Source organism: Gavia stellata, chromosome 1, assembly GCF_030936135.1.
Source record: "Gavia stellata isolate bGavSte3 chromosome 1, bGavSte3.hap2, whole genome shotgun sequence".
NCBI classification, from domain to species: domain Eukaryota; kingdom Metazoa; phylum Chordata; class Aves; order Gaviiformes; family Gaviidae; genus Gavia; species Gavia stellata.
Genome location: NC_082594.1, coordinates 96401646 through 96416370, shown reverse-complemented (window position 1 = coordinate 96416370; position 14725 = coordinate 96401646). Strand labels below are relative to the sequence as shown.

General features: G+C 35.9%; 1 protein-coding gene across 10 annotated transcripts in view; it reads right to left on the bottom strand.

The window, feature by feature from the left end:
• Positions 1 to 14725, bottom strand: part of KDM6A (lysine demethylase 6A) — a 157682-nt gene that overhangs the window by 101816 nt on the left and 41141 nt on the right. For all 10 annotated transcript variants that reach the window (XM_059815342.1, XM_059815270.1, XM_059815286.1 and 7 more), the window contains exon 4: positions 9754 to 9803. In XM_059815342.1, coding sequence (XP_059671325.1) covers positions 9754 to 9803 — 50 coding nt within the window. The remainder of the gene's footprint in view (positions 1 to 9753; positions 9804 to 14725) is intronic.

Sequence of the window (14725 nt, the reverse complement as noted above, 5' to 3'; positions counted from 1 at the left end):
AAAGACCTAATACCCAAACAGAATTGTGACCCAAACAGGTATGTGGTTTATATGTGCAGAGGATTGCTTTCTTTTCTATGATGACAGTTAATAGAAAGAGACATAAAAAAGAGGCAATTTATCAAATTTATCTGGAAGTCAAAGGCAACGTTGTCAAAATTTATTAGTTAAATTGGTCAGTTTTCGTTATTTTTAGGATTTTACACCTACTCGATTCCTTCCAAGGAGAGGGAATATGCCCTCCTGTCATAATTTCATTACATAAATCATCTAATAGGAGAGTTAATTATTAGAACCTTGTACAATTTTACTGTACACAAAATTGGACATGCTGCATTATTTGTCTGCATTAACAATAGTAAAAAACAGCATCTGCTTCTTTCTCTGTCATTAAACTACCTAAGAATTCTCTGTGTTTTACCCAACAGAGTGACAGAATCTTAGACATGCGAACGCCCCCCAGAATGCACAAAACCCAAAACTGTAGCTCTTAAGATTTATTACTGTTTAAGAATATCTGGATAAATGTATTCTCTTTTCTGAACTAGGGATCAGTTGTGCTTTACTCTAATTAACAGCAAGAAATACAGCACATTTTCTCCTTAATCTTTCTAGGTGACATTCATTTAACAACATGTTTTAGGAAAAAAATGTATACTTCTTTCAACTTGTCTGCTTTACTGATTTACAAGTAGTAACATTTATTTTTAGCATCCAATATTAAAAGATCTTTTTCTGAAACCCAAATACAGTTATTCATTTGCTCTATTTTTTTCTGTACTTTACAGATGACCAAGTGTTATTGGTAACACAATCACATTACCTTTCCAGCATTCCAGAGTTTCTATTTATTAATATTTTTCTCTCAAATATTTTAGAAGTGTACACATAATTCTTTACCCTTAAGAGGCAGAATTCCAGTTAGTCTTCATAAATATAGTTTGCATGTCAGAATCCCGATTTTTTAACATCACTGAGTAATCATGCTAACTGATCACACCTATAGGATGCTGGAATAACCTCATTTACAGTGTTACCAAAGCTACCAACTATTCTGATACAGAAAAGAGATTATATGGTGCACAATTCATAAATTTAGCCCTTCAGTTTAGCAGTCTTCATAGTCCAAATTTCTCTTAGGTCTTATTCTTTTAACAACTTTTCTAGCTTTTCAAATATCTTCTCACATGCAGTTTCTATCCATCTTGACAATGAAGGGACAAGTTCACAATCTGAATGTCTTAATAACCTTTAAAAATCTTTGGACAAACAAATATTGCTAGCTATGGGCTTTGTTGTAGTTTTTTTACTGATTTTTCTTTAAAATGACCTTTGATGATGTATCAGCTTCCCCGCCCTCCCCCCCTTTTGTTTTGCCAGTATATCTTAGGATCACAGTGAAAAGTTTTCACCAATAGAATTACTCACTCTTACCCCCCAAAATTAAATATTATGGAAAATATGTCCTCAGGTATTTTTCATCAGCAGTTCAGTAAAAGACTTTCTGCAATTGATAGATCCTTTGTTCCCGATTTCCTGTAAAACCTTTTCTTTTGTGATAGAAAATTGTTAAATTATCACCAGCTGCAGTAACAGCTATACACATTAAAATATTCATTTTTTTAATTAGCAAGAGAGGAGTTTCTGTCACCTTAACTCACTCCTGCCCTTGCCATGGACTCTCCAGCAAGTTCAGGACAGAAAGTTCATTTTTATCAGCTGAAGCCCCATTACTGTAATTTCCTCCACTCTAAACATACTGAATTTTTATTATCTACTTATCTAGCTCCCCAAGTGCTCCTTAGTGCTTCACACTCTACCTTCTTCTGGTTTCATCAAAACAGAAGACATCCTGGTCCTTTGATAGAGACTGCTACTGTGCTCCTCAACTGAACAGTTACTGTCTTCCTTGGATTTTTTTAATTTTTTTTTTTAAATTTCTCCCACCATGCCTGGTGAATTTATGACACAGAGATTGCTGTTGGGGAGAAAGCTGGCAAAAGTCTCATTTCAGACCTCTCACAACCCACTCCTGTATTATTCTAGATATACCTTCCTCCCTTGTCCCCACATGCTCTTCACCTTGAAGTATGTTTTCACTTCTCTTCTGTCATTTTCTTTACATTCAATTTCTCAGCAGGGCTACAATTTTCCTTCCCCCACTCCCTGTGATTCTTCCTCTAGCCACACTTTCCTCTTCCTCACATTATTTGTTCAGTCTCATGCTGTCTTACAGTTTTTTCTCTCCCCAGCCTTCTCCCTCCCCTGTTCTTATTTTTGTTTTCTGGACGTAATAGCTTTCCATCCTATATTACCATGCTGTATCAGACTCAGACTGTATTTCCAGATTGCTTTCCACAACACAGTCTCCTGAAAATGCTTATCCCATTAAAACCCATAAAAATGCTTTTTATCTCCACTATGATGACCTACTGTCTTCAGTATTTAAAAACTAGGACATTCCTTTCAAACTTATCTCTATTTTGTATTTGCTGTTATATAACACATAATAATACCATACTTCTCTCTCCCTCTTAGTCTACAATAGGTCTTGAAACAGTTATATTTCATACCTTCTCAGAACATGACCAGAATATCTTCATCAAAATCCTTCTAGTTAAAGGAGTGCAATCTAAAAACTGTTGTTTTAGTCAAAAGTGAGGGGCAGTATAGAATCCCATGTGCTGCGTTGATGACCATTCAGACAGAAGTAAAGCGCATATAGAACATAATAATAATATCTCCCTTCTCAATGCCTTTCAGAGCTGCTGAATCTTTATTCAATTTCTGTTTTTATTTTTCACTTTCTGATTTTCCATTTTCTCTGAAATTTCTATTTATTCCATTCCTATCCTATCATTTTGATTTTATTTTGCAAATATATTCTGAATTGCAGATTTTCACCCTACCCATCTTTAGGTCACCTACCATAGAACCCAATTCCTTCTGTAATGCCCTTAATCTCAGCATATTTCACCTTCATTGAGGATTTTTGAAACTTGCTTTCCTGATCAAGTCTTCTTCTAAATGCTTCTCTGATTAAGTCTCCTCTGATCAAAGGGACTGTTTCTGTCTTTCTGCTTTTCCTGTACATGCCCTGTGTTGCTTCGTGACAATAATTTATATTAAAAGCTTTTTGTGTCATTGTAGAATTCTGTTCTCTGAGGACTCTTTCGGGGATATCTGTCTCCTTATATGGGCTATTCATTCTCTTAAAAAAAGTTCCAAAAAACTAAGAGCTTGAATAAAAAGCAGCATTCACAAATCATCCAACTGCCTTCTCCAACTTTCGTTTCAGTAAGGTCTCTGCTCCAGCAATTTCTACTGATCCTCTACCACTGTACTGTTTCAATTAAACTAAGCATTTATATCTAATTATAAAAATAATGGAAGTTTTGATGAATTCTGTCTAAAAACACTACTTGGTATTTTGAGGTTACTGCAGAAAATAAAACAGTTGTGAGTCAATGAAGTGGAAAATTGCTGTCTTAGATCCTCTAAAGTGTAAAATGTTCTCTTATTTGCTCTTATCAGTACGTCTAGTAATTGCTTTTTGTCCAACTCTTTAAAAAGGGGGAACAGACTTACAGTCTGGAGAAAAAGAGACAGCAAAACATACAAAATCAAAGCATTTTTTTAAATTGTTTTCCTATTTTATATCATTAAGAAAACATACCAAAAAATATGTTCGTCCTATCAAAACAGAAAAGGCAGAGAGATGAAAAGAAGCTGCATAAAAATATTAAAACAAGAAACAGGTCACATTTAAAAACAAACACTCATGGTCTTTTGTTACTTTAGTTCTTTGGGAAAAAAAAAGCCTTACTACTAATTAAAAGTGTTTTAGCCATAAGGTTGAGCATACTCCTAGTAACTTTTCTACATAGGTTTAATCATAAAACAGCCCTGTAAAGAATTACCTGCTACTAAACTAAACTTTTGGTCTACATAACAAGGAACATTATAAAATCGGGTTCTGTAACAAACCAACAATTCAGCATAGACTAAGATCACATCCTTCTTCCATGACTAGCGCACACATACACAGTTGCATTTTCCTGAGCTTTCTAAAGAGAATTTTAGGGTTTTTTTGTCTTTTAATACCTCTGCATGGTTTTGGATTGTCCTCAGTTTTATAAAGACCATCTAAGAAAAGTGGAAGGAAATGCTGTTATTTGCAATCATATACCCAAAATTAAATTTCTAAGAATAATTTATTTTAAGAGACAAATATGAAGAAGGTCTGAGGTAAATGTTGGAACTCAGACAGTGGTTCTAATGTCCAGTAAACATGAGCAGGGAGTACCAAATAGCTGCCTTCCAGAACTAGACCTATAGACCTATACCTTACCTTGCTGCAAAACAACTAAGGAGTTTCTGCCCCCCACCCATTTAATTTTTTTTAAACTAGACCATTCCATCTTCTACAGTATAGCCTTGCAACTGTAAATTCAGTTTGTAACATATCTGCACACAGATATTTTTAAAATCTAGTGGAACACAGAAGTAGGTCTTTGAAAATCCCCCTTGGAGTCTACTAAACTTATTTGATGTTTTCACCCTGACCACATAAATGAAATCTTTATTAAAAAGAAAAGTGATGAGGACCATTTTCATAACAATGATAAAGAATGCCTGGCAGATTTACTTTTCTTCTAGGCAACCTTCCAGACAAAGTCAACAGCTAACAAGAAGTCTATCTCTGAATTCATGTTGGAGGATTTAACTCACTAATTAAGTGCTCCTCAAACATTTCAAGGAACATTCAGATTTTCTGACTGAGCCACTCCAAGAACTTCTCTATAAAGAGATACTGCAGTTGAGTACAACTGAATAAATTGAGGTTTCTTTTCTTTTTAAGGCATCCTCAAGCTAAGTTCTAGCATCCTAGTCCATGTTAAACACTCTTCCTTGATACCGGAGTAACTCATTTTCACAGCAACTTCCATCATTTGAAGGTTCACTTAGGTGCATTTCTAAATACTGTGCCCTGGCAATCCTCCAACTTACATAAAGATAGAAACATTTAAGTATCCGTGTACCCTCTGTTACTCCAATGAAACACAGCTTTTTATAAAAATCCTTGAAGACAGACAGGGTACTTCTCTTTGATGAATTAACACACTCAGAATAAGGTACAATGGCAGTGCTGTCCTCATGCTCCTCATAACTTGTCCACAAACCCCTGGATTTGACTAAAAGCCTCCCTGGAAAGCTACATATTCATTCCCCAACCACAGAGATAATAATAGATGGCTCACGGAAACACTGCAGAGAATCAGCATATGGGAGCTCGCTGCTACCTAATATACCTGTACCAAAAAGTTTTATTTATTCAAATTCTGTGTTGCAAAAAAACTAGAGGCACACAATTTCTAACTCACTGGCCACAAATATACTTTAATCAAGATTATCAAACCACGTAAGGGCTGCAGTAGCAATGTCATGTCAAAGTAAACCAGGCTCTTCTGCAAAACCCTCCCAGGAATCACTCTAGCAAGCACTGAAACCTCTTGCAGCCCCATATCTGTGGAGGAAGGTTTCTAGGTCTCCCCTGCCCTGGACAACCATGTCAATGCAACAGATCCAGATGTTTTACACTTACACACACTCAACTGACTCACATACTGAAATTTCTGTTAGGACAGCCCTACCCAAACCCACACATTATGTAAGAGTTCAGTATGATCAACTGCATTATAATACAACCACATGAGATGATTAAAATAAGTTTTTCCAGGCGCCAGATATCTGCCATCATATTTGGATAGAATCAGGAATATCTTACTCCTTGCTGAGCTTCTAATCCTGCCTCCTCAGAATATGTCAAAACCGATAACCATGGCAGACGCTTACACTTGATATCTTTATTTTCTCGGTAGCATCAAAATCTACAAACTGCAGTTCTAGCTGTTGTCTCCCTCTCCTGAACTGCCCTTCCCATCCGTTCATCCCCCACAGTCCTCCTCACCTCCCCCAACATGTTGACACAGGGGAGTTTTAAAAAGAAATCAGAATGAAGTACATTGCACAGAAGGGAGATTTATTTTAGCATAGGCACATAAGAAGAAGAAACATTGAGAAAACTACTTGAATGCAAGAACTCTATTAAGTTATCTCAGCTTTTATTGAAGTTGAGATATTTACTTTGTAAGATTTCAAGTAAAATTTTTTTTTTTATATGCAGAGTTAAGGTACCACAGTGCCTGTGTAGAACAAAAATTGCAGAAACTCAGTAATTTTGTAGGACATTTTACGTTGATCTGTGGGTGCCAAAAGATATTACTTCACAAAGTGGTCTATTTAGGAATATGCAGCATAATGCAATCCAGCTCTTTCAGAACTATCTGTACAGGTATTACTTCTTTGAAAGGAAGTAATTTCTTATCAGAATGGAGGGAGTATTGATCTTGCAAAAAGCAAAATCCAGCATTTTCCTAACCTTTCGCCTTCACTTCTGTCACTCTAACATATATAGACCACAAGTCTTACAAGGAGCAGCTGAGAGAACTGTGCTTGTTCAGCCTGGAGAAGAGGAGGCTGAGGGGAGACCTTACTGCTCTCTACAACTACCTGAAAGGGGGTTGCAGAGAGGTGGGTGCAGGTCTCTTCTCCCAAGTGACAAGTGATAGGACAAGAGGAAATGACCTCCAGTTGTGCCAGGGGAGGTTTAGATTGGATATTAGGAAAAATCTCTTCACTGAAATGGTTGTCAGACACTGGAACAGGCTGCCCAGGGAGGTGGTTGAGTCACCATCCCTGGAGGTATTTAAAAGAATTGTGGATGAGGCTCTCAGGGACATGGTTTAGTGGTGGACTTGACGGTGTTAGGTTACCGGCTGGATTCGATGGTCTTAAGGTCTCTTCCAACCTAAACGATTCTATGATTCTATATTCAGAACGTATTTTCTAAAGTATTTTTTCTTTCTTTATTTGTTCCATAGGATCAATACAATGTTTACTGCATTACCAACAAAACAAGCCATACACCAAATTCTGACAGAAAACAACCTAGTAAAAAATTCAGACCATCAGAAAAATCTATGGAAAAAAAAAAAATTTTCGTCATGAAAGGAAAAAAATAAATTAATTGCAGAATGATTATCATATAATAAACAATCCATGAAAATAATGCTCAATTACCAACCCCACGCAACAGTGAAAACCCAACGTAGCAGAGACTAAAAATACTACATAAGGAGGCCAAACTATATCCAAAGCAACCTAAAATCTCTCACAATCCTTTTAGAAGTTTTCTATTTATAAAACAAATAAGACACAGGACAATTATTTCAACCACGTAAATCTGCACTGCACCACAGTAAGTAATTTCAGATATGCTGCCTAAGTTTATAAGGCTGTTCCTGTCTGGTTTCAAACCTGCCTCATGTAATAACCTTCATGTGATTCAGCACTCTCCATCAATTTCTCAGTACTCTGACACAGCTCTCCTCATAGCTCATAAATACCACCCTCTCTTCACACCCTTCTCTCTCTTCCTTGCTTTACCATCACAACTTAATTGATGACATCTAACCCTGTAAGGATTTACAAAAAAGGAAAAAAAAACCACTATTAAAAAAGCCCACAACAGTAAAACAAGGAAATGTGACTGCTTTTTTTTTTTTAGCCATTTGTATCTCTCTCAAAAAAAGTTAATTACAAAGTATAACAAAACAGATATAAAGGCTGACCAAAAATACACCACAAACTTAATATTCTTGACTAAATGGTTTCTTATAGATACAAGGCATTAAGGATAACAAGAAACAAGAAATCCTCTCAGTTGGGGTGGGAAGACCTTTCTCTAGACCCAATCCAGGCAGCTTCCCACTCCCAACTCCAGACTAGCTTCACCATCCATTAATAAGATGAAATATGGTTCACCTGTGATTTTTATCAGTTTCAGCAAAAAAGTTTTTAACTGAAAAATGTTTTTGGACTCTTTCAGGCTCTTTTTCATGCATACAAATATAAGAAAATCTCCAAAATTATTATGGAAAAAACCTCACTTTGGACTACACGTTTATAACGAAGCTCATAATGAGATCAAGTAGCATAGTACTCCTCCCAGGTGAGGCCAACCTGAAGAAAAATTATGAGTTTTTATGGGTTTTTTTTTCTTTGTTGAAGTCAAAGTGCTCTTTTGTCAACTCCAAACAATGCTCTCATGCTTGCAACTGGAATTGTTTGAAGAAATTTCTGCATGGTAAAACTTTTGAGAAATACACAAGAAACAGGTATGTTAGAATACCAGCATATTGCATACAAACAGAAACTGCTTTCAGTAAGTCAAGCACAGATCACACATTTTACTGCCATCCATGCTCTTGAAATGGAACTGCAAAACAATCAGAGTTTGCATTTATTTTAATTGCAGATAATATTCTGAGCCACGCTGAAACACTCTACGCCTATGGAAATACGTATAATCATTTACACTTCACCCTGAATTCTCTGAAAATGCAGGGAAAATACTTTACTAATCATCTATTGCTTCTTCTAATAATGAGCCATTAGAACAAAAGCCAGAAAAAATAATTCAAGTCACAAACTATTCTGAAATGCTTAACATGGGAAGAGTACAAACAACAGAAACTATTGAAATAGATGTTTAATTAATCAATTGATTTAAACACTCATTTACAGCAATCTTTAAACTAAGTCTCCAAGAGCATGTAAGAAGTAAGAATAGATAAATGCTTTTATTGTTGTAAGTTTTAAACTACAGGGGTTATTTCTGAAAAAACTACTTCAACTCCAAAATGGCTTGGTGCAAAAATGGTACTTGTACTGGAGCTGGGGCTTTACAAGACAATAGGAACAATTTTCCTAGGACCATCAAATTGGACCTCTCCTTCCGTATGCCAGAAGACACTTATTTCAGTTCACTCTTCTACCCTTCATTTGCCCTGCCTTTCTCCCTTTCCACCCTCCCAAGCGGGAGTAGTTGTTTGTCACAGGATTCTTCAGAAGATACTTACAGCCCCTATAAAATGCAAAGAACACAGAAAATCTTGTTTCTCTAATGCCGGTATATACATAGTATTGATGCCTTTCCAGAGTGAGCCCTCCCTATTTAAAAGTGTGCATAAGTGCGTATTTCAAGGAAAACAGCTGCTTAAGCCCACGCAAGTATCTACTGTGTTATGCGCTTTCCTGCACCTCTGTCTCAATCATGAGCTTCAAATTATTTCATATGACAATATAACAATGCTAACTATTTTTGACAATATCGCTATAAGAAATTTTTTAATTTTATTCATTTAAAGTCCTAATACCTCTACATGGAATTACAGATAAGACAGCTATACTAACAGGATTTTTTCCTGTTTTACCTAAGAATATTATCTAAAATACTGAAAGGGACTTTAAACAATTTGGCATCTATGGAAATAAAAAGCAACCTGAGAACATTTTTCCTAGTACAAGTCCAACACCTGGGCAGCAGCTTTCAAATGGTTATGATTTTCTCAATTCTCACACGTACCCAAGTATCTATGCTTACAAAAGAATATCTGAAGTAATGGATAATAATTTTTTAAAAAATCTAAAATGTGTCAAGTTATTAAGATTTATTTCCACTTAGATTTATAATAAATTGTACATATAGGTGAACATTTCCATTAAGACGCAATTAATATGCCAAAAAGTAAATGCAGGTAGATACTCCAAACTTGTATTGAAATTAATCTATTTTAGAAATTCAATCATTTACAACAGTAAGTTAAAAAAAAAGCAGCATATACAGACCTTCCAGTAGTCAGATTGTAAACTGTAGTACCTCTGGTATGCAGATAATGCTGTAGGAAAGAAAAATCAATGTTGAATTTGTTTTGTTGCATTTTCTTTGACGAAAAAGATAGAAAACCTTAAGAGTCACAATACACAACATTAAAATGATAAATGGTTTAATAAAAGTAACACTGCCACAATAAGTACACTGTTGTGGGTAATGCATTCCTTAAGATTATAATTTTGTTTTATGAAATGTCAACCCAAAAGTGTATTTATTATTAATCTTACAAATGTAAATCAAGCAATATTTTAAAGAAAACCTATAACAAAAGAAATTATTTGAAATTTTGGTATTTTCATCCTCGACAAAGCTGTTCTAAGATTTGAAAATTTAATCATGTAGCTCATTTACCATGCTCCCTAATGTCCTGTAATTTCTAAAGAACTGGTGCAGAGGGACATACAAAGAGAAATCAATTTCACATGCCCTTTCATTCAGTAACTAGAGAAACAAAAGCAAGCAAAAAAAAAAGCTTACATTTTATTCAACATCTAAGACCAAGACTAACCTGGAAAACAGCTCTAAGAACAGCTCTGTTCAGTAGAATATTATCTCTACTTAGCAACGAATTTCTCAGATAACCATTCCTGCATCCCTCTTCCCCACTAAAAGTTCTGGTTGATTCATCTTGCCCTTCGGTTAACAGGCCAGATCAGACTAGAACACAAACAGGCTTTACATTCTTACAAGAACATTACACTAGGCCCTATCCAAAAATGAAGAATTTTAAATAATGATTCACTGCAGTAACACCAAGATAGTGATTTTTCAAGTGCTTCTTTCTTAAGGTTTAAGAATGATTTCTATACAGTATGTATTTTCCAAACAACAAAAGAAGACAACCTCTGCTTTGAAAAACTACAAACACTAAACAAACACTAAACAGATTAAGACAGTAAGAACAATAAATACTTTATGTGCAGGTTCATTTCCTGCAAGTACCATGGATAAACGATGTCCCTAAATCTTATCACCCTTCAATGCCTGTCCTGCATATTCATTTCCATAATGTCACAAAAGTCCTTACGTTTAAGTGAAGTAAGAACAATATGCACACAGAGCTTTCTGTTCTTAAGAACACACCTTTGCACTCATCTGTCTATGGAGACTCACAACCTTGTATTTTTAAATGCCTAACTGATATATACTGTATCATGCCCATAAGGTACCCCTCACCACTGGAACCACTTCTGAAGCCAGCTTATAATTTTGCTGCTATAAACTGTGATTTATTTAGATACCCAGAGTAGAAAAAAAAACCTAGGAGAACATTCATCATCCTTACACTATCAACATGCAATATGCATAAATGTTCACATGCAACTTAGACGAATAAAATAACTTAAAAATCTAGTCAATCAGGCTAAGTCTTTCATGACTTAAGAATACAACTCCTCACCCCCCAAAAAAAATTTGGTACAAACCGAAGGATATGACTGTAGTCTAACAATGTAAGTTTGAGAATGTTAAGACTAAGCATATTTCAACCACATCCTGTAATTACGCTATAAAGGGTGTTCATAGTAACATAAAATAACCTCCTACCCCAAATACTCCTTCTAGATTCACCTTCTCCCAGGTATTATTAATGACTTTTCAACAGAAAGGCATAATTAGCTTTTGAACACGGGAATGACTTTGCTTTCCCAAATAGGAAAACACACACACAATGAAACAGTTTTGTAATGCATGACACTTAAATAAAAGGAAATTTTGGGGGTTTTTTTACTCAAGCAGTACCTATCCCAATTTTAAAGGTTACAGCATATTTCAAATACTTAAGTCAACAGCACCATTTTATGCAAGATTTAGGAAACTGAGAACTTCTTGTAATCTATCATTTCTTAAAAAAATTAGTAACTATTGCAATAAATTATACAGGGGATACGGATAAAATAAAAATTTGGAAAGAACATTAAATACAATGCTAAGGATTTATACTGGGAAATTAAAAGGGAGAACTTTTTCAGTGTAGCTGTTAAAAAAATATAGGAGTACCCACATGAGCATATCCATTAAAAAAAGAGCCGAAATATGCATTTCCCTATAGCAGTTAAGGTACTGCTAGCAAGTTTATAAAACATCAACAGTTTAAAAAATACAGAAATAGCGAAGCAACAGAAGACCTAAAAAGGAAAGAAAATAAATGAAAGAGGGAAAAAAAAGCCCTACTGCTATTCAAGTATAGCAAAAATGCATACAGCCCAAGCCTTTCTTCTTGCTCCTAATTCTACATAGTCAGAGTATGCACAGCCCTGTTCCCCAGCCAAAAAGAGACAGTGGAACAGAGGTGAGCAGCACTGAAAAAAGGGAGAAAAGACATCTGAAGGTGTTCACTCATTCAGACCCGATAAAGCCCTGGGTCAGAGGAGGGGGAAGATTGGGAGGCACAGGAAACCAGGCTCCATTAATGTCACTGCTCGTAAAGAAACTTGCCCAGAAAATTCTAGCACCTCCATTTAACACAGGGAAAAGTTCTTATATTAAAGAAAGGAGTCTTTGCTCCATGATATTCTACCAGTTTTCCTTAGGATGCTGATGTTTGCTAATTGTTTTCTTTTCTAACTTTTCCATTCTTCAATGAAGTTTAGCAACTTCCCACAGTAAAGGTTGAAATGGCTGCTTTAATGTGCCAGGCTCATGTTACAATTAAAAACAAGTACATGGAAAGCATGGACTGCTGAAGCATATTTCACGTTTATGTGATTCAAGATCAGGCCTTCATTGTAAGGAAGGTCACATTACCCTTCCAGAAGAACAAAGATGACACTACAGTCCTCTTCCTAAAAAGTGTCTGAAGTGCCCAATCCTACTCCTGATCCAGCCTTTCCTTCTAGGGTAACAGTATTCTGCTTCTACTTAACTTCTTTAAGATGAAATGCTAAAATTCTCAGTGTTGTGCTGAAAATGCGTAACAATGAATCATGGAGGGATCCCTTCTACAGGAGCTAAACATCCCTTTCCTCCTCATGAAAGTTAGACAAGTAGAAACTGTTATTGATGCACAATTTCAGTATTTAACTCATCTAGCTCATCTTATGGTTAGTTAGTTACCTGTGAAAGTTTATTTCAGCTCCCTTGCATCTAGATTAAACTTCTACTCCAAAAGCACTCAAGCTGTGCTGAAAAGGATTGAAGAACAGGCAGAAAAACAGGATTCAAGAGAGCATTTTTTTTGCCAGAGCCCACATGAAACATCCCTAATCAAACACATCTCTAAGACAAATCTCGAATATAAGAGGCTAGAAACCAAACTGTGAAAGCAAGACTTCTGAAAAACTGAAACAACCTACTTGTTCTAAAGCAGTAGAACATGAACCATAAATCTGAACCCTATCATACTTTCTAATCCCTGAGCGAGTCACCGGTGAGCAGACATTTATCCTGAGTTCCATGCTGTAGAAATAGAGTATCTTACCTAAAAAGTGTATTATGGAACTGCAAACAACTTCTCCCTTAAATTAAATTTCTAAGAAATGAGTGCAAACCCCTCAAATTACAAACTTCATTCTAGATTAAGAAGAAAAAAAAGAGCAAGTGAATCCGCTGAGCAACAAAAATTTTACAGAAGTCCCTGTCTGAAACATAGGCTATGCTTCATCAGTGCTATGATTCTAATTATAGGATGATATTATCTGGTTTATTAAAAAGTGAAAAGAAAGTCACTTGTGTCATGCAGCACATTAATAGTATTAAAAAAAAACACAACAAAACCTCACAACACTAAAGGCTGCACTGTCATTTGCACCTTTACTCTTCATCCAAGACTGGTCATTCCAAGGTGAGACAATTTTTGTCAGGAAAAAAAATTTCTATGAACTACTGCCCCTCTTTCAACATAGGGTCAATTCTCATTTTTACAGATACAAGTGAATTACACTGTTGCAGTTAAGATGTCCTTTTCTAAACATAATGAAATCACTCTTAGGTACAGCAGAATTCTGCAGACAATCTTCTGATTAGGAACTCACTATTGAGCTTTTCCAATCTAAAAATTTGCCACTGAAGTTCTTAAACCTATGGAATTGTTGCAGACCAAATACATAGAAACTTCTTTTTTCAGCATGCAAAATACTCCTGAGCATCTAGAAAATGCATGTCTGGACTGAGAAAGAACAGGATTGCGTGTTAACAGCAGGACAATGTTTCTTGCTTCACTCTCAACTATATTCATAAAATGATCTCGTCAACCACAGAAAACTCTCTTAAAAGCACAAAGCTGAGAGACCATATTCAGACATCTAAAATGATATTGAACAAGTGACTCAAGAATTCCTAAAGAAGGTGCTCATAGCTACCCATCTCCATCCTTCTGCCTAATATTTCATTTCTTATTGTATCAGCTTACACTCTTCCTATTAACATCTCTCTCCAAAACCTGGCAATTTACATTATTTGCCTAACAGGTAATCCTTATCGTAAGACTTCTGGAAACCCTACAATCTCATGAATGGCAGACACAGCATTTACCATCCTACCCTGAAAGGGGGTGGGGGTGGATGTGGTGTATGTGTATGCCCCAGAATCACAGAATCACTAAGGTTGGAAAAGACCTATCAGGTCATCAAGTCCAACCATCAACCCAACACCACCATGACCACTAAACCATGTCCCACAATGCCACATCCACACGTTCTTTGAACACCTTGAATACCTTGAAAAGAAAAACACCATTTTTCGACCAAAAATTTAGAACTACTGGACAGTAAGAAACCTCCTCAGCTCAGGCTCACTTTGGAATCTGTCTTATAAGCCTCTGCTACTTACTGCAGAGCTGACCCTCAGTGAGTTCATACAGCCACAGTCTACCGGCTTCCTCTTCTTACAGATTTTTACAGTCACCCAGAACTACCCACTTTGCAATATCTACAGTTACTTTAATACTGATAGCCTTTATTATTTGCCCCCTAAGACTCTGCCTTCCTC